The following is a 27,502-nucleotide window of genomic DNA, read 5'->3' as shown; positions in this document are numbered from 1 at the left end:
AGTTGTTTTTTTTAAAAAATTGTACTTATTGTTTACTGGCAAGGTTTTACTGGATGGATTTGTAAATACAGATCATGAGTGCATGTGCGCCACATACATATTTAGTTCTTGTGCATGGATTGTGGTTAAAACAAATGTTTTGTAGAGATTTACTGCTTACTGATTTACTGTATAAGCTATTATGAAAACCCCAACTGCACAAATTATGTCGGTCTTCCTGGATTTCATAATAAACATTAAAAAGCCAGTCAAAACGGCACACTTGTGTCCTTCGCGATAGACTACCATTAGCTTTAGTGGCTCACCGGAAGTCATAAACAGGAAAGCTCAAAGATGGCGGCGCCCACATTTACATCAAGAAACAGGTGGATAGCAGTGAGATTTGCGAATCGCAACTAAGCTTATTTTTGAAAAGCGAAGCTACGGTAGCAGCCACAGGACAAACATGTCGTCATCTGAGACAAAAGCTGTGTCCCAGTTCAAAGGCTGGGTCCTTCGTAAAGTACTCGTTCTTTGGAGGTCGCAGCCATAAGTTGCATCACCTGCTGTACGCGCGTGTCAGCGGGACACAACAGAGAAATTTCTTACTTCAATCGGTCTTAGAATATGCAAGGTTGCAGCCTTCAAATTGGGACACAGCTCTTGTCGGGACGAAACGCGCTCTGTAGTTTGTCCGTTTAGGGGTACTTACTATGGGAACGACTGTATGTAGACTGTATTTAAGGTAATAAAAACAATACAGCTCATTATGTACTGTAAGGTCTTTATACACCACTCATAATATAGTTGTATATTATATTGCATGTCAAGAGATTCTTCTAAAAGTCTCAAATTGCACCATGCAGGTACTGTATAGTCATCACTGGATATTTTAGGACCTTTATAAAGGGTACAGTTCTGGTGACAGCTTTGTTCCCTTTTCTCTGAGAGTGTGGGTAAAATGGCCTCAACAAATAACTTTGTATGTATTTTTGTCTATTCAGGGGCCAATCATATAGAGTAAACTCTCTCTAATAAAATATAATGGTAAGTTTACTTATAAAACCAATTCCAGGTGGGACGTTTAACAAAAGTTGAATAACATTTTTTGTATGGTGCATTTTACAACCGTAGAACCTCAACAAAATTACCCACAAGTGGATACACTGTTATTTGTGTACATTTTAATGAGAAGTTATGACTTTACCCATCCAAAATAAGAATCTTCACAAGTGCCCCTTAGAACCTAGTAAATACACCTGCGTGGGAATTGCTGGCATAAGCAAAAATAAATTACTGGTAAAAAAGACACATAAAATGACCCACCGTATACATCAGTTATTGGGCGATCAATGTTTATTACAATCAAATTTTCTATTTGTCTTAAGACAAGATATCAAATAAAAGCAATCAGATTAAAGTTAGAGTAAGAAAGCATTTTATTGTATTAGCTTCTTACTGAGCAAGGCTGGAAAAGCTGAAGGATAGATTCAAGGTGACTTTACAGATTAGCCCAGCACTGACGCAAGTCAAGTCTCCTGCTGTGAAAAAGGAAACGCATTTAGCATTTCTTTAAAAACTAGAGGCAATTATTCAACCAAAGAAAATATGAGCCGAAGGGAAAGAAATGCATTTGTTTGCTTGCATGTTTAGGTGTGCAGATGGTCTGAATAATAATGCAGCAGTGGTACCTTTTATTGACCCCCATCTTTGGCTTAAACATGAGAAACAGAAGAAGAATGGCCACAGGGCTGAATTTCGTCTAAGGAGGACTGCTCGCTGTGAAGAAGAGCATGCAGGCGATGTAAGGAGAATACAATATTTTTCTTTTGGTTTGCTATAATGAAGACCTTATTTCAACTCACATGGCTGAATTTACACCTCTGAGGAGTTTTTCCAGAACATATTTTTTTATCTTGAGTCAAACTACATTATAGTCACAATTGTTATGTGAGAGATACTGGGCTTGGTCATTTTTTGGAAGTGTTGTAACAGTCAGTGGATGACATTTTAATAAAAGCAGCAGTAGAAACAATTACCCAGCACCGTTCACACTATAATTTAAAAAATAAAAACGTAGAGGTTTGTCTAGCCGAATATTTTGGCAAAATTCATTATATTTGAAAAGCTTTGTTTTGCTTGTCCGCCCGAAAATTACCCAACTGTTCTTCCATTTCAATTCATCTTTAATCGGTTCACCAACGGATCAATGCTCAGGTAGTAAGCAAAAACTTTAATACTGTATGATTAGCTCCTTCTTACGAATATTAGGTCATCTAGTTCATCTAAAACATTCTTGGGGGGGGGGGGGCAGAGGACTTGGGAACCCAAGTTTCTAGATAATATTTATGAGTCAGGCTGATAATGTTTGTAATGTGCTCTCATCTCCACTTTTCACTTCCTATGGCTGATTTTAAACTCTGTCCAGAAATGCTATCTTATCATTTTTAGGATGAGCGGTCTGTATGCCCAACTTCATCAGTTATTTCTTGAACATTTTTTTCGTTGCAGGTCTAGAAGACATGCAAAGCTAAAACCGAGCTTTCTGCCTCAACAGGGATTTGATTGAATCAGCAATACTCCTTTGAATTTAAAATGAGCACAGCAAATCCACCTCATTTTGTACTGGATTTCTCCCTGCGTGCTTCTAGAATGTAGCCTATACATGCATATGTATGACCATTTTAAGCGGACATATCGTAAAAATCTGACTTTTTCTATGTTTAGGTGCTATAATTGGCTCCCCAGTGCATCTATCAACCTAGAAAATGTAAAAAGGAACAACTCAGTAACTTAGTTTTGGAAACCTTTCTCTGCAAGCATGTGAAAAATAAGTCATTGAAATTTGGCTTCCCTTGTGATGTCAGAAAGGGATAATACTGCCCTAGGGCCCTATAAAATCCGTTTTATTTTTTCCCAAATTCCGTTTTATTTTTTCCCAAATTCCGTTTTCTCCGTTTTAATTTTTGCAAATTCCGTTTTATCCGTTTTAATTTTTGGCAATTATATTTTTTACACTTTACTGTTATTTTAGTCATAAAAACAGTGTGCCTTTAATGTTAATGATTAAAATGTAAATGCTTTAGGGAAAAACTGGATAACAGGATTACTTAATGACTATAAAAGATGCATTTACACACGCACACGCGCGTGAGCGCGCACACACACAACTCAATTCAATGCATTGTTTAGTGTTGTTGCAGGAGGCTACAACAAGGTGTCAAAGCAGTGGTGCCTTCAGAAGTGCCTTAAACACATCAATCCAGCGGAACGCGATCCATATTTTATACACAATCGCTTGAAATGCATATAACTTTACAAACATACACAGGATAGTGATCTGACTTAGGAAAGCATGAGCACGCAGCTCTTTGCACGTGCTAGCGAAAGAGAGACAGAGAGCGGCGCCATGATGCAGCTGATTATATTTTAAATGCGAGGGATAGTTAGTTTGCCTCAGCTCGCTTGAAATGCATAAAACTGAACAAATACATGAGGATTTGTGCTCGCACTTCGGACAGATGCGTGAGCGCGTGCAGAAGAGAGGTAGGCTACAGTGAGACAGACGTGGATGAGAGAGTGCATGTATCTTTGCGCTCACCGTGAACAGAGACAAAAGTTCCAAAATAACAGTTCTCCGGTCACATAAAAGTCATGTGAGACCTGCTCGGAACCAAGTGCTTAGCGTCGAATATCTTATTTTTTTCGCTGACGAAAGCAGAGTCGTGGAGAGCCGCTTCGCCATGGTTTCAGTGTTTTAAAGGGGGTCTGAAACGACGGGAGGGGGCGTGTCGCCCAGATTTACTTCCCCGGTCTGCATTTCCCCCAGACATACGTTCGTCTCCCACACAAAAACACAATTTTATTTAAAAAATGTAAACTTCCGCAAAATTCCGCGTTAATACTAGATTCCGTGTTAATTAGCCAATTCCGTGATTCCGTCTGCGATTCCGTGATCGCGGAAATTATAGGGCCTTACTGCCCCTTAGATCAACTCATTTGCATTTAAATGGACACACCCAAAAAACTGCACATTTTTGCTTACACCTACAAAGTGGCAATTTTAACATGCTATAATAAATTATTTATATTGTATTTTGATGTAAAACTTCACATATGTACTCTGGGGACACCAACAATTTATTTGACATCTTAAGAAAGTCTTGTGAAATGTCCCCTTTAATGTGTTTAGCATGAAAAGATAGAAAATAAGAGATAATGTAAGTACATGACCGCATAAAATATATAATACTGTGCAAAAATCTTACATATGCTGATAATAAAAACTCCGGAAAAAATGTGGAAATAAGGTACCAAAAGATCTTATAATTATTCACATCTTCATGCACACAGTTTTGTGTCTGACAGTCCTGTTGATTGGAGAACAAAAGCGAGATTTCAAAAACCCAATGTCAGAAACCGCTCAATGCTCGCTTGTGCTTGCTGCCAATGTTTTCTTACACTTTACTACAATGTGATTGTATGTTAGTGCTGCAGAAAGTGTTGATCTGTTATCAAAAAGAAAGAAAAAGACAGCGAGAGAGGAAATCGCACTTTCTGGGTTTTCTATGAATACACTTTGCTGCCCTATTATTTTTAAAAGCATTGCAGATGTAAATCATTGGCTGCCTGTTGAAAGAACTATTATATATGCCTGATAAACAGAGGAGCTATTTTTAATACATTCAATTTCTAATAAAGTTTTTATGAGGATCAGGGTTAAATGGTTTAAAGAATGCATTCTACACTGTTACAAAAATCCTTACATTTTATAAATTATAGAAAGCGTTATATTTTACTAACAACATTAATATAAATTAATATAAAATTCCATATTACTCATATAATGCCTGAGGTAAACGAATAACATTTTCTGAAGGCTACGCACTTCCTTTCACTGACCCTTCATTGAAGCAACTTAATTATTTAAGAGTTTCAGGCCATATTTTTTCCTCTGAATCAGTAAAATTGCCAAGTAAAGGAAAAAATGCCAAGGAGAGGAAAAGCAAAAGTGGCTTGCCTGTGCTGCGCCTGTGACTTGCAGAGGTTAATGCGCCTCTGTTGCGTCCTGACACACGGCTGCCTCATTTTCTCTCGCGCATTATCTCCTGTCTTCAGAGACGCCAAAGCCAGTAAGCCTCCCTGACAGGCAGCAAAGGTAAAGCCTTTATTTCCATTCATTGTGAAAAACAAGGCCACAGAATCATGTGGAAATGGAAATCGGCATGCTGGTTGCTTACCACAATGTCGAGGGACAGCAGTGGTAACTTCCTGTATAACAGAAGAGAGAGAGAAAGAAGTGTGAGAAGGTCTAAGAGACACACTAACACTTGAATTAAAATGTTATGCTTGACAGAAGTACACTGCCCATGTAGCAGGTGTTAGCCTGTGGGTGTATGTGAGAAGTGAGACGATCAATCAATCAGTCAATAAATCGTTACGTGTGCCAGGCAAGTGCTATGTTAACTCTCCTCATACACTCACTCAGAGACTCAGAGATGAGAAGGGTTAGACATCATTAAAATGAAGATAAATGAGATGTTTTCCTTCATACTGGCAAAAAATGCTTAGCTCCATGGTGATGCTGGTGAGAAGACGTTTAAGCAGACATGCCAAAATCATTTACTGCCAAATCATCATTAAGAGAAAAGAAATTTGGTGAAGTGTGTGAAATGTACTGTTTGTTTTAAAACATAGATACATTTTTAATGAATATCCAACTATTTGAAAAAAGGGTTGGAAAATATTTTCTAGACACCCAGGTTTTGTAGGTTTCCCCCTCAAAGCTAAGCTTCAGTTTATACTCCCAACACATTTGGGTGATTCTTGCGAAATTAAGGAGGTGTCATGAATAAATGCAAAATAAGAGTATCAAAATAAGAAGCCTACAGTTAAAAACATCTCTTCATGTACTATTTTGCACATGATTTCAAATGACATCATACAAACCAATTTCTTTGTTTTTCCACATTTAAGGGGGAAATTTTCATTACTGCAACGTGTCCATGACTGGATTTGGGTTCTTTGACATGGAAATATTTTTAATAAAACAATCTAAAAAATAAAAGCTTCAGTGCATGTTATTATAAACATTTACAGTAAAGAAACATGTGGTATTTGGTGATGATTGGTAAATGTAGAGACAATAATAAGGAATATAAATGTGTCCAAGACCAATTTTTTCATCCTCCGCAACAATTTTCAATCATTGTTTAAGCCCTCAAGGAACTAACATTTTCAACAAAAAAAAAATGTTGGAAGGGACATAATTGACTGTGACACTCAAGATGGCTAGATGCAGTTCTTATTTTTTTCTCTCCAGATAAAAATTTAAATTTTGTTTGTCATAGTACCTGGACAACTTTTTAGTTCTCATTACCAAAACAAGAGTTTGTAAATGCATATATTTAATGTAATATCATGTTGCGGTAATGATACTTTTTAATAATCTAAAAAAAGTAATTAATTCTATAGGAATTTTTTTAAAATCCTCTAAAAATAATGATTATAGTAAGTTCAGACCTTAATCTGCAAAAAAAATAGGCTTCAAGGGCTTTTTAAAAATTCTGATGCTGGACACCTTCTAAATCTGTATGTATATATGTACGTATGTATATATATATATATATATATATATATATATATATATATATATATATATATATATATATATATATATATATATATTTAAGCAATATCGCTCGAGTAGGAGTGTGATATAGCTCTATATCATCACGGCTGTGATTAGGCCAGAGGCACGAGGCCGCAGGCCGAGCTATATCACACGACTCCGAGAGCGATATTGCTTTTATACAACAGTTCGACGGCACACGTTTGAAAAACGAAAACTAGAAAACAACAACGGAGTTATTTTAAAAGCCTCTTTGTTTGAGAACTACTTCTTCCGCCACGGATTTGAGGGCGGCCAGAATGACAGGTAAAACTTTCGGCTGCTTTGAATCTCATAACAACTCAATGGACGGAAAAGCCGTTTCTTTATATTACCGTTTCTTGGTCACAAAATGTAGTTTTAAGATTAGTTTAGTCGAGAATGTATCTGTATTATATTTAAATCTGCAGTCGATTAGTAAAGATAGCGCCTGTTTGAACGTTTGCTTAGTGAGATTCGGTACGAATGAGAACCAAAGCATGAGCGGACGTCAGTGTTCACTCGCCCCGCTGACCACCGCCCTCTCTGGGCTACATATCTGAAAGGGATTCCCTGGCTCTCATGTTGGCCTTGTTTGTTTATGATCGTCAAAATGAGATCAAATCAGCAGTATTTGGTGTCATGATCAAACTAGTACTTGTTTTTTATTTATATTTAGTGTATTTTGTGTTGTTATTGTTTTGGCGCGAGGTAAAAGTTAATAAAACTATACTTGTGTAACGTTACTATTGCTTTCTCATTTATTCTTAACGCGATACGAGCACTCGATTATAATTATTAAACTTTGTTCTTGTCAGTACTATACAAAACGGTTTTTTATAAGTGTCAGAGAGATGTTTTTGCATGCTGCTTATAAATATATCAGTGGCGATATCTCATAACATGTTTTAATAGTCACGTCACGATAAAGTAAATGATCAATGTCCACATTTAAAAGCTGCGGGGCTTACCTGCAGTTCCACAGTGTTTTCGCGTTCTGATAAAAGATATAGCTCCAGAAAAAAACGAGTGTTTATATTCCTCTTTCCAAGTGTTAATCGTCCACACGATGTGACAAGACATTTCTCCCATTAACTTTAACGTAACATACAAGAGCGCTGATCTTTGACTGATCAGACTGATTTATGAGCTAGTAAACTAATAAGACACACGGAGAGTGATTCAAACGGCGCGTCTGTGTTTTTCCATTCAGAGATGAGCCTGTTTAGGACCTCCATTCACTAGGTGGCGGAATAATACGAAAGGTGAAGCGGTTACAGTGCCGTTATCAGCACAATATCGTATAGCTCTTAGCCAATCAGATTCGAGAACCAGAAAGAACTGTTGTATAAATATATATATTAGTGGCCAAAAGTGATGAACAGTTGACAAATTCTCTCCTGTTATTCAAATATTATTAAAGAAGCATTAACATTTTTATAGATGTGTAATGTATATGTTTTATATCGAAGCTAATGAGGTGAAGTTTAATATCTCTTCGAGTCTTTTTCAAAGATAATATATTAAATGAATGGTCTCAAAGTATGATTTGTATACCTGGTAAACAAGGCTTTTAATTTTCTTCTGCACCTCTCTTCCCACTCAATTATTCATGATGTTATTCTATAGCCTTTTATTGCCCTTGCACATTATTCCTTTCTTTGTTTATGTGACTGATTACTGCTCCTCCTTTCTATATGCTACTGTTGTTATTTCCTCCCAGGTGCTGATCCCTGAGGGGGGTAGTGGGTAAATAGTAAATGCCATCTAAAAATACCCCATCCCCCCGCACCCTCCCCTCACCTCATCTGACTCAGCTAACCCCTTGGAGTAACCAGTGAAATGAAGCAAGATAAAGAGTGACGACATAGGCACAAATACACATTTCCTGGGAAAATGTCATGTATTTTAAATGCTGCCGGGCCGTGCAAACAGAAAGATTATTGTTTGTAAAAGAAAAAGCGTATTTGCATAGGAAGCAGGTGGAACAGATGTGTGAACATACCCACATGCTTTTACTCACTTTTTCAGGCAGACAGAAATCAGGTGCAGGTGCTTTCACCATTTTAAATGACGCTGCAAGAGAAGCAATAACCCGTTTGTCGCAAGTATCAATTTATTATATTTTTCTCATTGGCAGGTATGGCAAAGTTAATTTTGGTTGTTGGATGTACTAAGTCTCACATTGTAATTTGGTAAATGAGCAGTAGGACAACTGGACGGCAGATCAATGTTTGCCCTTTTCCCTAGATTGTGTAATCCATGCAGTGAATGCTCATAAAAAAGTGCCTCGCGGGACCGCACTATAGACCCTAAACATCACTTCTCGTTCAAACCATGCATGTGCACAAAGCAAAACCTTATAATGCTCACATCAATCATTGATTTACCTCGGTGCCTGTTTAAATTACTCTCTCCATGGATATTCATTTATAGAAGTACATGTTTTTTGCACCTATTTGTTGTACAAAATGTATTATCCATCGGTCTATCCATGTCCATCTTAGCTTTCTGTTGTGCTGTAACTATTTCTGTGTCAGTGCTTATTGGAGCAATAGGATTTATTTGAACTCGACCAGGTGGAGCGTTGTGTGCAGGCTGCTGAGACAGAGGGTGAACTTTTCCAATTTCCCACCATTGCCAGTGCCTGAAGTATACTTGACATTGTATACTATATGCTCCTAACAAACTCCCAAAACTATTATGCATTTATAAGGGGGCGCGGTCAAGAGAATTTCCCATCAATTCTTATTCCTCGAAAAGGCAGGATAACTCAATTATTCAATGATCTGTCCTTCTCAGTGCAAACTGACTGATTGCATTTCAGTTCTGGGTTTGTCCACAGGCTAACTATTATGAATATGTAGAGATATCTTGGGAGTTGGGCTCTCATTGCACAATCCTGTGATTTAATTTCTCTCTATGCTGAGTGAAACTCCAAACGTTTAGGGGTGGTTTCCCGGACAGGAATTAGTTTAAGCCAGGACTAGGACTTAGTTTAATTAAGAAATATTTCTTAAAACATTACTGGCGTGCATTTTGAGGCAAAACAAAGGGCACTGATTTATTTTAAGATATGTCAGTGCAAGTTGTTTTCAGTTTGGACAGCTCTTACAATTATTTATTCTAGGACTAGTCTAATCTGGGAACCCGGCCCTTCGACTTTCAGTAGATGTTTCTCAAAACAGTAATTCATAACTCATTAATTGTTTTGTTTCTTGTCTTTGTGATGCACAGATTTTGTGCATAAATCAGCATTAAGGACAAGATCATCAAATGCAATCTTGTTACAGAGCCATTGTCTATGAGGAGAGGACATAGCTGCATGTTGAGGCAAGAAAATGCAGAAAAGTACATCATTAATGCAGCTGATTCATGAATACAGCAGAGCCCTCTATTTAAAATTCATTATAAACATGTGCAAAGAAGCCTATTAGATATTTTACGCTAGTCAGTCAACAAAACTGATGTATATTAAACCTTCAAGAGCATCTACGATGTTGGATTGACCCAAACTCATGACCCGGTCTAACCAATTTAATTTAGCACTTCAGCCAAACAAGCCTTGAAATAGACTTCTAGAGAATCGCTGATACACAATCATCTGAGTCTTTGTAAAAGACAGAGAGATTAATTATTTTAGACACCTAATTTACAACCGGTGTGGAATAAAGGTGTTAAGTATAATACAACGTGTTATATGAAAAAGTATAGTGTGCCTTTGCTATGGCTATAGGAGTCTAAATTACAAAGTACAGTATGTAATACATGATTTGTCCCAATAAATATGTAACAGCCTGCTTTAACCTGGCATAATGAAAAATAAACATCAGATTTTCTCTTGTTTGTTAGTCGTTTTGGATAAAAGCATCTGCTTAATGAATAAAAGTAAAAAGCAGCAGTCCTGAAAACACACCAAAGCTTTTCAATTAAAATCTGCCTTCTTTTGATAGATGAGCCCATACCCAGTGGTTTTGTTGTGTTAACATTTTACCCTTTACTAAAACAAGATAATATTTTAACTTGATGGATAATTATAAAGTTCTTATTCATGGAGGTTTTAACTAGGTGCTAGAAAATCGATGCTAGAGCAAACACTCATCTGACTCACATGACCTCAAAATTACTAAGGTCTACATTATTTGTTCTTCATGTGCTTTCACATTTATACGTTATAATTATAAAATGTTTGGTTGTATTTACATGTGTTTTGAGACTAAAGAAACGTGTTTCAGTCAATAAGGTGCACTGTGTTCCAGGTGAGTCATTGTTATTGTGCCAACACAATTAAATGATAAAACGTTTTGCATATAATAGGTATATTTTTATATTTAAAACAAGCGAGGAAAATATTTTAAAAATATATAAATATGCACCCATCATGTCCCTCACTGAGATAACAAAAAGTTTCTGGTTCTTGCACAAGCGCTATTTTTTTGTGAATGGACTGCGCAGATTCAGGACCTTGGACAGAGGCGCTGCAGTTGCTCCGAGCACGCGCACACACAGCGTTGGTTCATGCGCAGTAAATGCCATGGTTGGTCAAATCTGTCTAATTGGTCATTTAAATATTCGAGGGAGAATAAAAGTGCGCCACTTAAAAGTCACTTTTGTGATTTACTAATTTAAAGCAATTGTAGACTTTTTAAGGTTGTAGAATAAGAGGGTAGCCTATAGACATAAAATAAGCCTTTGTAGTAATAGCTTATTGACAACTGCGGGATCGATAGATGGTGTGCAAAACGAGACCACATACTGTAACCCACTCCGTTTTACAGACAGTTTTCCTACATTTTAAAGATTTGAAATCTTAATTCAGGCGCGCGTTAAGAGGGGAGATGGAAAGTATGATTTATGACCTTATGAATTGTGATTTATGGAACTGAATAAATTGGAGTTTAGGAACAGAAAATGAAAAGTGCATGTCATTCATAGCAAAATATTAAGTATCTTTGGTCTGATGCCGAGTGTCATGTCGAGTATGTGCATTATTATGAAGATAATCATTATTTTTATTATGAATAATATCATTAGTATTGTCACCTTCATTTGTGATTTTCAGTGCAAAATGAAGAACAGATTGCATAAGCATAAGCATGCCCCTATATGAAGTCCTTTACAACTAGACATCTGACTGGCAGTAAAAAAGGCACGCATTATTCTACTGTCTGCACCATACGCGTAAAAATCACCAATTGCAAAATCCACTAGTATAACTCAGATTTTGTTGAGTTGAAAAGGGTGGTCTCCTTATAAATGTGGTTTCACTACGGAGTGCAAAAGCAAAGAGCACACGAAACGCATCCAGAGTGAGTGTGTGTGTGTGTGTGACGGTAGAGAAAAGGCGCATGTGTGATGAGTTTCTATGTATTTGTAGACACAGCCCACCACTGCCGCGCTCCCCCCATCTTGCATGTGGACCATCCACCGCCGGACGGAGTCGCACCAGGGTTCGTGCCACTGCGGGGATGCAAGGATGGATTTCTAACATCGTTTCTCCTTTCTGCGTTTTACCCAACTGACGTCATCCTCAATGTCTCTCACAATTTTGAACTAACAAAATGAGGATTTCTTGTAATCAGCTTTTACTGCTATTCTCTTGCGTTTGGGGACTCACTATGGGTGCTTTTCCGAGCAGCGTTCAAATCGGTAAGTACAGCGACATGCTTCACAAACACCCGAGCTTCGCGTCAAATGGCTCAAACGGTTTTCCCCCGGTGTCAAATGAATGACAAAATGTGACTGCATGCACATAGGATAAGTGCGAAATATCAGTGCGCAAATAATGCGGTTGGAAGTAGATTTTATTTTAAGACTGCCAATGATATTTGTCGTGAAACAGTTTGTTAGATACTTTTTATGTTTGTTTTTAGCTGTCACCCGTGATCAATGTGCCACGATTTGGTTACACGGCACCACTGCAGTGCCTTTCGTGGCTCTAACGGGATGTTATTCATAGATGGATAATTCTGAAAAGGACACACATGGATTTGAAGTTTTTTTATAGAGTTAACTCAAAATGATAGTGTCATATAATCACAAAGCGACTTTAATATCAATTCAGCCTGTGCGCTCTGTCTCGTTAAAGGAAAGTGCCTTAATTTATTCCAATACTGCATCAAGCGCTTTATCAGTGACTGTAGATTCATTCTTCACCCAATTCTTTTATAATTTGATGGGAAATGTAAAGATTACACGAAAACTGTTCTTAAAGGAATTAAAAGCCATAAAATTTCAGTGAAATGGCATATGCGTAATGGGGTTAGTCGCCTGTAAAATCTCAAGAGCGTGCACTTTGCTCATCTGATCCAGTGTGACGCTTGAATTTCAGCATCAGTGTATGGTATTCATGTATCATTTTGTACCCACACATGTAATCTACTATTTGGCGTCTTTGGTGCAAAGCTTAAATTCTCCCCATTTCTTCTGTGTCTCTTACTCTTTCCTGCAGGCGGGTTGTTCATCAGGAACACAGATCAGGAGTACACTGCCTTTCGGTTGGCTATTTTTCTTCACAACACAAGCCCTAATGCATCTGAAGCACCCTTCAACCTGGTACCCCATGTGGACAACATTGAGACGGCCAACAGCTTCGCCGTGACCAATGCTTGTGAGTTCAATGTGGAGCTTTTTACCGGACATTTATGTTTATACTGTTTAATTGTCCCCATTTAGAGGGAAATGAGAGATTTTAGGGAATAGAGCTGTTGTTGATGAACCAGGGGTTGGTTTGAATTGATCTCTTATACATTGGTGCACCAACGTCCACCTCAGAGGCCAATGCTTTTGCCATCCCAAGTGTATACATTCTTGCATATGTGGCTATGAGTGCATGATTGAAGTTAAAGAATAGGAAGCTGTAATGCTGAACCTCAAAAAGCAAATCAATCTATCATAAAAATATAATCCATAACTCTAAAAGGGTTAAGAATGTGTTTCAAACAAACTATAGGTTAGCAAAAATACTAATATTAATACTAGTTTAAGGTTTTTAAGGCTGCCTCTCTATCGCCATCTCTGTTTGAAACATAAAATTGCAAGTTACTTGTGTAATTATTTATCTTTACGTGGGTTGAAGTCAAATGAAGTCAAACTGACGTTCCTTGCGAAATCGTACCCAACAGCTCGAATTATAAATCATTATTATAAGCTTACCGCTGCGAATCGGAGTAGTAATGAGACACGTACTCGATTTCTTGTTCATTTTAACATGAAAAGTTAAACATTTGCTTTCGACACGCAGGCTTTCACCAGCAATTACTTTGCGCGGTGTTTTGAATGACATCACATTTAACAGTCGCTAAATCATTGACGAAAGCGCAGTAAACACAAACAAAATGCCGCTTACCAATTATGTTACTTGGAAGATTTTAAGAGAGGACATTGAATTTGCCCAGAGTAGGCTACATCAACCAGCAGATGGATGGAGGAGGCTGCAGTAAGTTATTGGTACAACAGCAAACTTTTTGACGGAGAACAATATAGCACACCGACACAGGCACGCGGTTGCAGTCACGAGTCTACTGGAAATAGTCGGTGAGGTGAGACGACCACTTCTCTTTGTCAAACTAAATATTTATATCAAAATATTCATAGTTAGAAAAAATCTCAATAAAATGTTTTTTTGTACCTAGAAAATTATATACATTTGAGTGGGTAGGTAAAGTGTATAGGCGTAGCGGACGTGATCATTGTTTTCTAGAAGCACACTGTAATGGTTAACACCTAAAAAAACACTCATTTGAATAATTTTAACATAAAAATTTTCTTATGTTTACTAATTTAATTATTAATAATTTATTCAGTTGGTGAAGCATCACTATTTAACTCATTCATTAGTGTGTAATGACACTGAACTCCATTTCGCAATGAACTGTGGGTAATATCAGTCAGTAGAGTGTGCATAGATCTGCACATCAAATTATCACCGGAGGTGCTATCCGGGCACTTAAAATATACTTTACGTTTCAAGTTTGACATACTACTACTACTAGTGACATACTAATTCTACTTTTGAATACTTTTTAAGATATACGATTAGGTATATGATTTGGATTTGATTTTTTTTTCTCATAAAAGCCCAACGTTTGGATTCAGAAGCCAAACTATTCGCTCACTAGAACAATACAGAATAATTTTATAATGCATGCATGTTGTTTTCCTACGTATGTCTGTAAAGCCATAGAGAGTCATACACCTGAGATTGAATGAGGGTAAGTAAATGGTTTTCCTTTTTAGGTAAACTATTCCTTGAAGCTAATAAGTGTTGTACCTATTACATAAGCTATGTAGAATCCATGAAGTTTGTTTAAACCACTTCTGGTGTTACAGTACTTGTGTGGTCCATGTTTAAATGCAATATTGCGTTCAGGATTCTAAAACCACTAGCAATGTTAAATATTTTGTTCACTTATGTAGGCTACTTACATGATCCCAAATGTATTCAACAATGTTTGAATCTAGAGGAATTCATAATTTTAACCAGTTTAAGGTCCCTCCTCATTACATCGTCTCTTAATAGCAGTGGCGGCTCGTGACTACTCGTGACTGCTCTTCCAAGAGGTGCAAATTCAAAATATGTGTTCGTAGTGTCATGTGTGTTGCCTGGTTTTCAAAATATGTGTTTGTTGCATCATGTGAACCATACGCATTACGTGTTTTGTCAAAATAAGTGCCTGCTGCACACGCTTCAAAACCGTTTATGATTAAAGAGATGCTCACCTTCACAATAAACGCAAGACACTCCCTTAACAGTAAACTCTGATAGTATCTGGCAAATGCGAGCGTCTCTTTTATCATAAACCCTTTAGACGCGTCACTTATTTTGACAAGACATGTGATGCACATAGGTTCACTCAACGCATATTTTGAAATTACGAACGACACACATGCATGTTGTGACGAACTTTGCATCGCGCGCACTCGAATAAAGAAGTCACCGGCCGCCACTGGTGGTTAATAGTTTCATGTCCACGTGATCATTGTTTTCAGCTTTTACTGCCATATAGCAACCATAGGTGTTTTTGACTTCATGTAGCATGGTGTATGACATCACAATATTGCAAGAGTAATTCGAAGGCAGTAGTGTTGTGTCTCTCTTGCATTAACTTGATATCATATTTCGATCGACCTACGCAGCAACGCATACGGGTATACGTAGTGTCTAGTACTGTATGTTGTTGTTCCTTTAAGCCACTCTGTTGAACTCTCTATGAACAGGATTTGTCCCATCGTATTGATGGTGAAGACAAAAACTCCCATCATTCCACATTCTTCACAGTGTCAAAATGCCACGCCTTTGTTATTGTTTTGCGACCTTTAGTGGTGATAATATTGTGCATATTGTGCCTTTAAGCCTGTGGGCCAGAATACAGAAGCGATTGGTGTTTGGTTGTACCCAGTAAGATGCACCAATGTGGGCCGATTTAGGGTAGCTACTGTAATGATGTCATATTAAGACCACAATACTTTACCGACATTGTTTTACACTTCCCATCATTCTCTGCTGTTTTACTATAGGCTCCCTAGGGAGTAGTCAGTGACACGTCAGCCACTCTCAGCTCTCCTCTCAACCAGATTTTAACCTGGACGTCTGCTTTCCCTAGCAGCTGTATTGTGGCCAATTCGGTTACTACTTTTGCTATTTTATTCACGTTATCTTCAATGCTGTGCTCTAGACACAGAATACAGTGTTCCCTGTTTTCTTCTTATCTACACCTCTGTGATGAAAAACAGTAATTCAAGCCGTGGACTTGTTCTTTGTAGGCATTTGTCCTCACTGACAAGCACAGTGGAAGTTTAAAAATAAGGCACAAAGGAAATATATTTCTATAGGACTGCATTCTCAATTGCCCTCAGAGTATAGGTTTACTACTTTAATTTCATTTCTGTGATGTATTAGGTACCAAAATTCAAAAGTCAGGAAAAATATGTGAAGTCAAAGTTACAGCAGAAAACAAATTTAGGTTTAGAGGGAATGAGCAAGGTAATATAAATTCAGAAAAATGATTTAAAAGACAATGTCTAGTTGACTGGTTTACAATAAGACCAGTAAGAAAGTTACACCTAGTACTTGCATTGCTTTGAAGTTTTATTTTTATGACGTGTATGTTCATACACACAATGTTTCATCCCAGTCCTTTAACACTGCTGTCCGAAAAATAGTCACTGGGGTGGTATCCTTTCAAAAAGTACACCTTTGCACCTTAAAAGTTCATATTAGTACCTCAGAGGTACATATTCAAATTAAATATTAAAACCTCATATACATATCTGCACCTAACTGGTACATACAGTACTGTGCAAAAGTCTTAGGCCACCATCACCAGCTTTGTTGTTTTAGCAAAGTTTTAATGTCCATCCATATTTATTTTATTACGATACAAACAGAAAACACAGGAAATATGTACACAAAATTTAAAACAATACATTTTCAGAACTAAATGTCTTCTTCAGGCATCAGTCAGTATTTAGTGTGACCTCTCTTGGCATGAAACACATCTTGAGTTTTTTGAGGAGACTGAAGTCCTGAAGCCATTCGATTAGAATTAGAAATTAGGATTTAATTTCATTTAGGTTTAAAGGATTAGTCAATTTTCTTAAAAACAAAATCCAGATAATTTACTCACCACCTTGTCATCCAAAATGTTGATGTCTTTCTTTGTTTAGTCAAAAAGAAATTATGTTTTTTGAGGAAAACATTCAGGATTTTTCTCATTTTAATAGACTTTAATGGACACCGACACTTAACAGTTTTAATGCAGTTTAAAATGGGGCTTCAAAGGACTCTAAACGATCTCAAACGAGGCATAAGGGTCTTATCTAGGGAAACATTTTTGGCAAGAAAAAAAATGCACTTTTAAATCACAACTTCTCTTCCTACTCCGACTGTGTTAAGAGCCAGCGCGACCTCACGTAATTGCGTAATGACGTCGAAAGGTCACGTGTTACATGAAACGCACATTTGCGGACCATTTTAAACAATAAACTAACACAAAGACATTAATTAGTATCATTCGACATACAACAACGTCGGAATGGTCCTTTTTCTCCACACTTGTAAACACGGGGGCGTAGGTTTGATACCTCATCCGTGACCTCACAGGACCTGAGATAGACGAGAAGTTGTGGTTTAAAAGTGCATATTTTTTATTTTTCTTGCCAAAAATGGCAATCACTTCGCTATATAAGACCCTTATGACTTGTTTGAGATCGTTTAGAGTCCTTTGCAATTTTAAACTGCATTAAAACTGTTAAGTGTTGGGGTCCATTAAAGTCCATTAAAATGAGAAAAATCCTGGAATGTTTTCCTCAGAAAACATAATTCCTTCCCGCCTGAACAAAGAAAGACATCAACATTTTGGATGACACGGTGGTGAGTAAATTATCTAGATTTTTTAAGAAAATTGACTAATCCTTTAAGAGATTCTGCAGCTGCCTGCAAGTGGAAGGGTAGTTTACCCTAAATACTTGACACTTTAAAGCGTACTGCCCCAGTCACAGCTTGAGATCATTTACTGTTCAATTTTACCTTTATACATATAGTCCATGCACATCCAGTGTCACAAAACGCTGTGTTCATCCAGTGTCACAAATGCTCCACACTCAAGAGACCTGTCCTGATAATAATGAATTAGTCTGAAATTTATATAGCCCATTTAACCTCCTCGTCAGATTAGACGCATGCAATGTCTTCACAGTAATTCGAGCCAGCCTGATAAGTTCTTCTGCTATTACTGTGTATGAACAATTGGTATCGGTTAAACAGATTAATCGCCCAGTCCGTCACTCGCCATTTTGAGAGCAGCGTAAATCACAGCGGAGGAGCGGCTGCCCCGGATGACTGCCTGTGTAGTAGTCAGATTGCCGGGAGTCTGATGCGGTGGTGTGCCACATACTCAGCATCTCAGTCTGTATCCCTCCTTCTTCAGTGGCTGTGTGCAGTTTGTTGCTCATGAGGGCTTTTTATTTCTCACCGGGGAGCCATCGCTGCCACGGGGATGAGTGGAGGACAGAATTCTTTCCCAATGATCTTTTTGCCTTCAGCAGGCTGTTTCTTCACTTCCAGTTTGCAGTGTTATTTCTAACAGTCAATGGTTAAATTAAACAGAGAATGATGATGTGTTTTGCAGAGGATGAGGTAGTTTTGCATGGTAGGGATTTGTGTGACCTCTAGGACAGCGGGGCAAGGGGAATTCTCTCAGCGTCGGGCAGGATTTCAGCTTCTCGGTGGTGCAAATGTCGACTCAGCAACATGGCGGTGATACAAGCCTGTTTTTATTTTGTGCAATTCAATCATATAGCCGAGACAAGTTCGTTTCCTACTGTCATATGAGTGTGCATGATAGCATCGCCACATGGGAATATGCTCCTATCCACTGAGCTATATGTTCAACCTGTTTACTCACAGCACTACATGAGTGAACAATGCTTTATATCATAAGTGCTGCGAATGGATAATGGGGTATTTGTGCTTTATACAATCGTTTATGCAGTCAATATAATGTATATGTATTTGATGCAGTTTTCATGTTGATCTGTTCATCCATGGAAGATAGCAGAGTGTTAAAGCAGTTTTATTTGATGCTTTTTTAAATCATGTGGATATGCTCATTGTCTTTTACTAAATAGCAAACCAGAGACTTATGTCTTATAGCAGATGGTTATAGAGAATTAAGGGAGGAGCTGTAAAATTGTATAGGAACAGTGTGAAAATAATTTCTCCATCAACGCTTTTGTTCTGCACCATCTGCTTTTAAAATGTATTAACCTTTCAATAAGGCCGTGTGAGTCTGAAAGAGTCTGAATGCTCTGTCTGGTCTGTCAACAGAGAAGATTATGTGGCACGTAGAGTAGATAGAGCTGTGTTTAAAGCCACAATGTTGCTGTGTCTCTATCATATACTGCCAGAATGATTTCTCCTGCATAGGGGTTTGGATCCGAAAAGCAGTAAAATGGGGGAAAGAAAATTGCGCAAGCCAACCGATGACGTAAACGGCCAGGGGCTTGTGGGTACTGCTTTTGGAGATTGGTTCCCTCTGTGAGGACAAAATCCATTTGTATCTTTGTTTCTCTCTTTCTTTTTTTTCCGTACGAACAGAGTTTTTTAACATTGGAAACTGTCTGTCTTTCCTCCGACTTGCTCATTAATGCGTGGGTCTGATGTTTGCATAAGTCTCGCTGTAATTCCTGAATCAATAGTTGTTTCCTGCAGCCATCTGCAGTGCGATTGGAGAGGGGGTGAAAAGTCTCCAGTGATCTCAAGTTGTTTGATGGCGAGCTGTGAATATAGCTGATGGCGAGATGTGCTTTCTGGACTAGCAGCTCCAATTCTCCTTTTATTGACAGACTGATATCTGATTTGTGGCTATAATTGAAAGCTATAGTCACAGATGTCAGAACTTTGGCAAATGTTTTGGTGTTTAGACATGATGTATTTTTGAAAGTGTCGTGTGTGTTTAGAGCTGGCAATTCTAGCGTTAGGGATGTGACATTTGCAGTCAACACTTGAATATAAATGTGTTTATTAATATATTGAATCGTCTGTTTTGAATATTGAAATTCCCCAACAAATAAAGATGGCTCTTTATAGAGTATCTTTCATGTTCCCATTTATAAGTAATATGGACCATTATAGGTGTGCCCATTCTGAGAACAGCACTTACTGTACCTGACTATAGAAAATCATGCTTAAAGGGACACTCATTATGCTCATTTTCCAGCTCCCCTTGAGTTTCTTGTACCGTTTTGAAATCCATTCAGCTGATCTCTGGGTCTGGCGGGACCACTTTTAGCATAGCTTAGCATAATCCATTGAATCTGATTAAACCATTAGCATCGTGCTAAAAAATAACCAAAGGGTTTCGATATTTTTCCTATTTAAAACTTGACTCTTCTGTAGTTACATCGTGTAATAAGACAGATGGAAAAATAAAAGTTGCAATTTTCTAGGCCGATATGGCTAGGAATTGTACTCTCATTCTGGCGTAATAATCAAGGACTTTGCTGCTGTAACATGGCTGCAGCAGGCGTATTGATATTACGCACTGCCCAAAAATAGTCCCTTTGGTTACTTTTAATAGCAGGGGACTATTTTCAGGCGTTGTGTAATATCAGTCAAGATTTAAATAGGAAAAATATCGAAACTCTTTGGTTATTTTTTAGCGCAATGCTAATGGTCTAATCAGATTCAATTAATTATGCTAAGCTATGCTAAAAGTGGTACCGCCAGACCCGGAGATCAGCTGAATGGATTCCAAAACAGTAAAAATCACATGTTTATCTTTAGGGAAGCTGGAAAATGAGCCTATTTCCAAAAAAGTGGAGTGTCCCTTTAAGGTTAAAATAAAAACATGCTTTTAAAAATTAAAAGACGATACATGAGTATTTAAATTACCAACTATTGACATTTGAGCTCTACGGTAAAAGCTTTTAGTAAAATCTTTATTTATTCATGGTAAGGTTGACCTTTGTATGGAATTCCCCATGCTTGTTTTGTCTGTCTTCATCAAAATCATGGTGCATGCATACATCTTTAGGCAATTTCACACTTGGTACAATTGCTTGGCCTTTACTCAGGTTCGAAATACACCCTTCCCTTGCTCCCCCATGTCTTTTTTCACATTGTATTTTTTGTCCAAACAACCATGTCTGTGTGATAAACATGGGTATAACCAATAATACCTGCAGTAAAGCAGACACAGCGCTTTGTTTTTCGCCCACCATTCTGTCTCACATATGGGACATTGTTGCATTTAAAGAGCACCTATTATCCAATTCACGATTTTACATTTCCCTTGGTGTATTAGTACATGTTAACGATATGCAAAGGTCCAAATCCCAAAGTAAACAATGATGCAAGGTGTCGTTTCCAACTTAAATCTCTTTTCTTGGACTACAACGAACACAAGGATTTTAGGCAACAGTTTACTTCCTCCGCTTGTTGACATGGACACAACGGTCATTATGTTAATTCCGCCCGCTTCTGACTTACAGCCTGTAAGGAGCCTATGTTTTCATATTTGAAGAATTTACTATTGACTATTTAAACCATGACCAAACATGAGTTTTGTGCAGTGCAGATAAGCGATTGTTGTTTATCGTTTCTACGATCACAAAAGCAGACATGGTTTTAATGTTTTGGTATCCTCACCTTACCAATCTGTTACGTTCTGCTAATGGCGCGCTGGTAAATATGATCGATCAGCTTGGTCATCTGCATTTTCTGGATCAAATTCCGCTCGTATTGATAAGGTAGAAAAGATATTAACTCCTGTCAGTATTGCATTGGAAGCTAATCTTCCAAATACGGTAAGGACACTGCGCTTCTCAGAACGATGAGCTTTGTACAAAATCTACGCATTTCAGGGAGACAGGGCATAGATGAGCAACAATAATGTACGGTATGTGGATAATAATGTGTTTTTTGAACCACAAGCCACGCGAACATATTGTACTACAGCAAATACACAAAATAACATTGTTTATCGCAATGCAATAGGTGCTCTTTAAAATACACTTCACCTTTTTAAGCAAGTTCAGGTGCGGTTTACTGGTGCACACCCGAATTGGGAAAACCATTTTCACACCCACCAACCTAACCACTGAACTCACATAGACTCTGCATCACAAACTCCAGTGTTAAATGCACCCTTAATAAATGAGCTCGTGTGTGTGGTGCGGACTCTTTTGCACTCTGCTGAGCCATTTCCTCTCCTCTCCCCTGGAGGCACGGCTCTGAGCTCACTTTAAGTGGTCGGGATTCACCTCCTGATTGAGGGTCTCGGGTGGCTGGCTCTCTTAAGATCCAGGGAGGATTTTTGGGTTAGGTTGCATCCCCCTGCTTCGGTGGGCTCTGCCGTCCATCAGAACGAGTTGCAAGGGTCCACGGATGATAAAGGGATGGAGATGGCTGTTTGGGTTATTGGGAATGTTGGAGAGGATGGGGTATGTGTGTAGCAGAAAAGGGTTTCTTTATTAATATGGCCAGACAAGAATTTCCAAATTTGGGGACATGGAGGCGACCTCAAACCTATAAGTGGACATGTTTTATAGTACATAGAGGGTTTTTTAAATGGGCACCTGAAGCAGCCCTGGCCAGATTTGTATGTTAGGTAAGACATAATTTAGTAGTTTACATAAACATCTTATGCATTTGGCAAACGCTTTTATCCAAAGCAACTTACAGTGCATTACAAGATTTATACAACCATTGTTTTAATTTGTACAAAATCACCTTATTATAATTGCATGCATTTTTCTTTTCAAAATCCGTAAAAAATCAACTTGGATCTAATTGCATGGCATGATGCTTCTGCATTCAGATATTCATAAAAAATACGATGCCCCACATACTCTATCTTCACATGTTATACTAGTGGTCGATTTCCACTGTAGTCTGTTCTCCTGAAGCAGTTGCTTTCAACAAAATTCAATTTTCCCATAAGATTAAAAAAATGTGTGAATGTCCCCCAAGTATTCTTGAGAAATCTTTTAGATGCCGTGTTTGTTGAGGCCAAATATTTTCATGAGTTTTTTTCAGTGCTGCATCTATCTTTGTACCGGTCCAAGCATCTCCACAGATTAGAGTCTTTGTACCAGCCTCAAAGTGTTCGCTTCACTGAGCAGCTGTCTCCGCTGAGGCCAGGTAGATTCGATAGATTCGAAACCCTCTGAACCTTTTTCAAAGTCCCTATCTCTCCCTGAGGGATCCTTACCTATGGCATCTACCTCCGTCCTTCAATCTGTGCTTCAGCAACATGGCAGGACTGCAGTGATGGATCATCTTAGACCCACGCACAAGGGCAAGAGACAGACAGGAGGGGTTGATGTTGGGGGACGGTGGCTGCCCATCAGCTGTCCTCTGGCAGGTCCAGTGGCCTGTCAGTCTCCTTTCATTATTTTTGCCAGCGGATTAAAGTGCCACTACATGGGGAACACAGACACAAGGTCCCCTCGCACATGGCTTTGTGATGGAGAGATACTGTTTGGATGTTGGGCATTCATTATGAATCTGTGTTTGCTTTGAGTGCTGTACATCAGACAGCTGAGGAGAATTAATTTAGGAGATTTAGATTAGTGGAATGATGTTTGATGAGCTCTCTGATTAAGTATATTTGCAATGTCTGAAGATGAATTGAACAAAGAAAGGACAAAGGAAAACTGGAAAGAATGCTTTGTCCTAAAATGTACCCTTTTTAAAAAATACACCTATGCACAATGAGAGTTCAGATTAGTACCTAAAAGGTACATATTGGTACCAAATGTATACATATATGTACCTAAATGGTACATGTTAGGACCTTTTTAAAGAGTACTGCCCCAGTGACAGCTTTTGACCATTTTTTCTGACAGTTTGGCATTTATGTCTTAGCATCTGATTTGCTAAATATTTTACAGTATATGCAAATCGGGTAGTAATTTCTAAACTGTGGGTCTGTTTTAAGTGTAATATTTTGGAGGATGCAGAAGCCCTGCTGGGACTGTAGAGCATCACTTCATTTCTTTAGTCCATACTGAATCAGCACTTTAAAAATGCTGAAAGTTGCATTGTTTCATTGCTCTTCTTTGTCATTTGATTGTCTTTTGATGAACTGCTACCATGATCAATAGAAAATGTACATAAACAAAATTTTGTTTACCATCTGGGTAGTAATAGCACATGTTAATTGCAACAAGCAAATAGCACTGAGTTTTGCAAAGAGTGCAATCTATAATGAGTCTAATTTACATATAAAGAAGTCGTGTTTGTACTAAAATGAATTACTGTGGTATTTTCCAAGCTAAGAAATATTTAAGTGGTGCAACTGTTTACTGAATTTGCCCCAGATACATTTTTTTAAAGCATGACCTATACTGTATCCCAGTGTATTTTTTATATTTTTTGTTGATATTCTTAGCTATTGTCCTGATTTGCTCTTGCCGTTCACAAATAAGATTTATGCAAAGTCTCTGTAATTATTTAAATCACTGAATCACATTCTTGATAAAGATGCTAATGAGATACAAAGAGGACAGGTGCGTTTAAAATAACAGCCTCACATTTTATTTGTTGTTATATTTATCACTTGTTGTTCGGCACACCCATGAAGCTTTACCTGTCATGGTCCATAGCCCCAACCTTTTACTGGATGCCTCCATCTTGATAGCAGTCAGTCATCTCTGCATAAGATCGAGACTGATGGAGAGGTGTAGAAAGCAAAATGAAAGCTCTGTTTGGAAGGGCGGATAATGCAACAAAGAGCTGACACATGAGAAAAAGTGAATAGATTCCTGATAGTGAGGAATTGCTCAGACTACAAAACCAGGCAGGTTTATTGTTTCGGGAATCGTTTGTATATTGTTTGTATGTCGTGTATGGAATTTTAATAGTTTTACTTGCCTCTGTTGTTCTATGACAAAATGCCTGATGAATTAATTTTTTAACAGAATAGGAAAATAAATTCACTTTTATTTTACATGAAAAAGTATTAAAATATATAAAGCTTCCCCATTTCTCACTTTAGAAATTTGTACACAGAAAGAATAGATTTTATTGAACCAATATTTTGATGAAAGAAAAAAGTAAACAACCATAGTCATCCCAGCAGTCCAGTAATGACATAAAGCATGCTTTTTACAAAGGTGCAGAATGAGCATCATAATGCTAGCAGCTAATTATATAAATCACTGTAAAAAATTTGCTGTAATTATGGTTGCCAGTAACTTACTGTAGAAGATAAAGACTGAAAATGATTTAGGTTCATTTAACTTTGAACTGCCAGTAAATAACATAAATGTAAAATCTACAGTAAGTTACTGGCAGCTAGTTGCGAGTAATACTGTAATTTCTACAGAATTTTTTACAGTGCAGTGCTACCGTGCTTTAAAGTCACAATAAAACGTAAGTAGCGATCGTTTTATTTTCCCTGTCGTTACCTATATCCGAGTAAAACGGCTTCTGAAATGAGAAAAAGTTAGGGCGGGGTTTAAATTCATCCATCGAGAACTGATTTGGATCATTGGATGTTGGGTCGTGTTGCTATTTGCTAATTGCTGTGATCTTTTCTCGGGCCCCACCCCTTTCGTCATTCCTCGTGACCGGAAGTAAAGTGAGATTGCTTCGAGCAGGGAAAAAGATTAGCGTTTTTGATTGAAGATTATGAAAGCATGTGAATTCTTTAAAAAATAATGAAGCTTATAGATAAGTAATTTGTAAAAAAAAAAAAAAACAATAGTAAAAAAAGTTTTTAATTTCAATTTCATTGTTATTTTAACTTTAAAGTTTTCATATGAATTTGACAAGAACTGTTGCTGTTCTCATTGTCCATTTAGCCATTTCGGACATCAGCCAATCATTGTTTGCAGGACACATATACTGTAGTTATTTAAAATTAAAATACACAAAATACTGCATTATTCTTGGTAAGTGATTAGTTACATAGCATTTTTGGTGTTGTGCCGATTTTTGTATGTTTTAGCAGTTTTAATTTTAACGATTGTTTTAACAAAAAAAATATTGCTTGATGTTAGCAGTTTTCTGCAGCATATTGACATATTGCCTATTTAAATTTTTGTGGGACATAATGAAATTTTGTGGCCTTGTATCGTTTAAATAAAGCTTAAGTCACTGCTGTGAGCTATAGTTTTATTACATCTTGCATATCTGTTTCTTTTCTCAAGTTTTATGGCTCCAAAGTTTAGCCCTTTAACTGGCACAGTCCTTTTTAAGTGGGGGTGAAAAACTGATGTACACCCTTAAATTAATATAACTTTGGCATGTTTTTGGTCTAGAAGTAGTGCTGGGCGTTAATTCGATAACGATAATTTTACCAATATAAATTTTCCCAATAAAACCGATAACGATCGATAAGTGATCGCTAATGTTTACGCGCTTAGCGTAATATTGCGCAAGCACTTCCGACTGCAGCACGTGCTCTTGGTTTACAATTGCTCTTGGTGTCAAATGTCAATTAGACTTTTAAGGAGTGGAGTAAGATGAGACAAGTTATTTATTTGTTAGTAGAGCCCTATGATTTTCGCGATGTGGTTAACGTGGACGGAATCACGGAATCCAAATGCGCGTAAACATTTTCCTTTTGTGTAGTGTTGGACACGCAAACATGGTTCGTCAAAGCCCGGAACACAGCAGGCAAAAAAGGTACAGTATACTGTACTTTCTTAAAAAAGTACTTACAGAAAAATATTTTTTATAGCAGTTGAAATGTATTGTAATAAATAGAAATAATGCAATATAGTAATATTTTATACATAAAATTATTTAAAAAATGAGGTTTGTGTTGGTTTTCTGTGAGGTTTGCTGCATATTCTTGTCACAAATTAATAAATTACAGTCACTGCATTATTGTTACTGCTACATAAATATAAAAACTACATTCTTAGACATTTCCAGTTTATCGTAATAGATTAACATTTACATGCAAAATATTGAAGTCAACTCTCACGGGACAGTGTCAGTTAATGCGTTTTAAGAACATGGACTTAAAACCCAAAAAACTGGTTTTGATTTCGTAGTCTTTAACCCCAGTTATGACATTTAAGGCCTTTCCTTAGTGCTTAGTTTAACTATTTTCCGCTTTGTTTTTATTAGGAAGAAGTGTGCAATTTTATTCTTTAAACCCATGTTTATTGGTTTACATAACTATCCTTTTCCCTGACACTCTAAATGGGAAAGGTGAAGATGAGGGGAGGATTTTTGTGAACTCTGTTGCTTTCCGTTAATTAGTCGGCTTGAAGCGTAGTTGCACTAAAAGCATCTCTGGTGTCCTGCCCTATTCTCTCATAGTTATTTTTCTTTTTTGCCCTTGGAAGTATCTTTTTTACATTTCTTTCTTTACTTTAGTCAGAGAGGAAGTTGCAATGAAAAAGTGATTAAAA

General features: G+C 37.5%; 1 protein-coding gene and 1 long non-coding RNA gene across 12 annotated transcripts in view; one reads left to right on the top strand and one right to left on the bottom strand.

Moving 5' to 3' along the window:
• Positions 1–1,317: 1,317 nt before the first annotated feature.
• Positions 1,318–14,140, bottom strand: LOC129423523 (uncharacterized). Of its 2 annotated transcripts, none has more exons than XR_008637764.2 (5): positions 13,977–14,140; positions 5,220–5,250; positions 5,000–5,121; positions 1,671–1,758; positions 1,318–1,520 (listed from the first exon to the last, which is right to left on the bottom strand). It is a non-coding gene; the product is annotated as an uncharacterized lncRNA (long non-coding RNA). The 2 variants fall into 2 exon arrangements; XR_012371134.1 differs by lacking the exon at positions 13,977–14,140 and adding an exon at positions 5,464–5,599.
• The window catches only part of gria4b (glutamate receptor, ionotropic, AMPA 4b), a 102,266-nt gene continuing 86,695 nt past the window's right edge, over positions 11,932–27,502 (top strand). For 3 of the 10 annotated variants that reach the window (XR_008637761.2, XM_055179835.2, XM_055179840.2), the window contains exons 1-2: positions 11,934–12,277; positions 13,080–13,238. Coding sequence is in view for 8 of the 10 variants with exons in the window: in XM_055179835.2 (XP_055035810.1) it covers positions 12,190–12,277; positions 13,080–13,238 (247 nt within the window). In the remaining 2 variants the exon portion in view is untranslated. Of the gene's footprint in view, positions 12,278–13,079; positions 13,239–27,502 lie in introns of all 10 variants that reach the window. The other 7 variants (XM_055179838.2, XM_055179839.2, XM_055179836.2 and 4 more) reach the window with 4 other exon arrangements.

The sequence above is a fragment of the Misgurnus anguillicaudatus genome, chromosome 9 (assembly GCF_027580225.2).
Source record: "Misgurnus anguillicaudatus chromosome 9, ASM2758022v2, whole genome shotgun sequence".
NCBI lineage: Eukaryota > Metazoa > Chordata > Actinopteri > Cypriniformes > Cobitidae > Misgurnus > Misgurnus anguillicaudatus.
The sequence above is the reverse complement of the archived record's forward strand: the minus strand, read 5'-3'. Positions and strand labels throughout refer to the sequence as shown.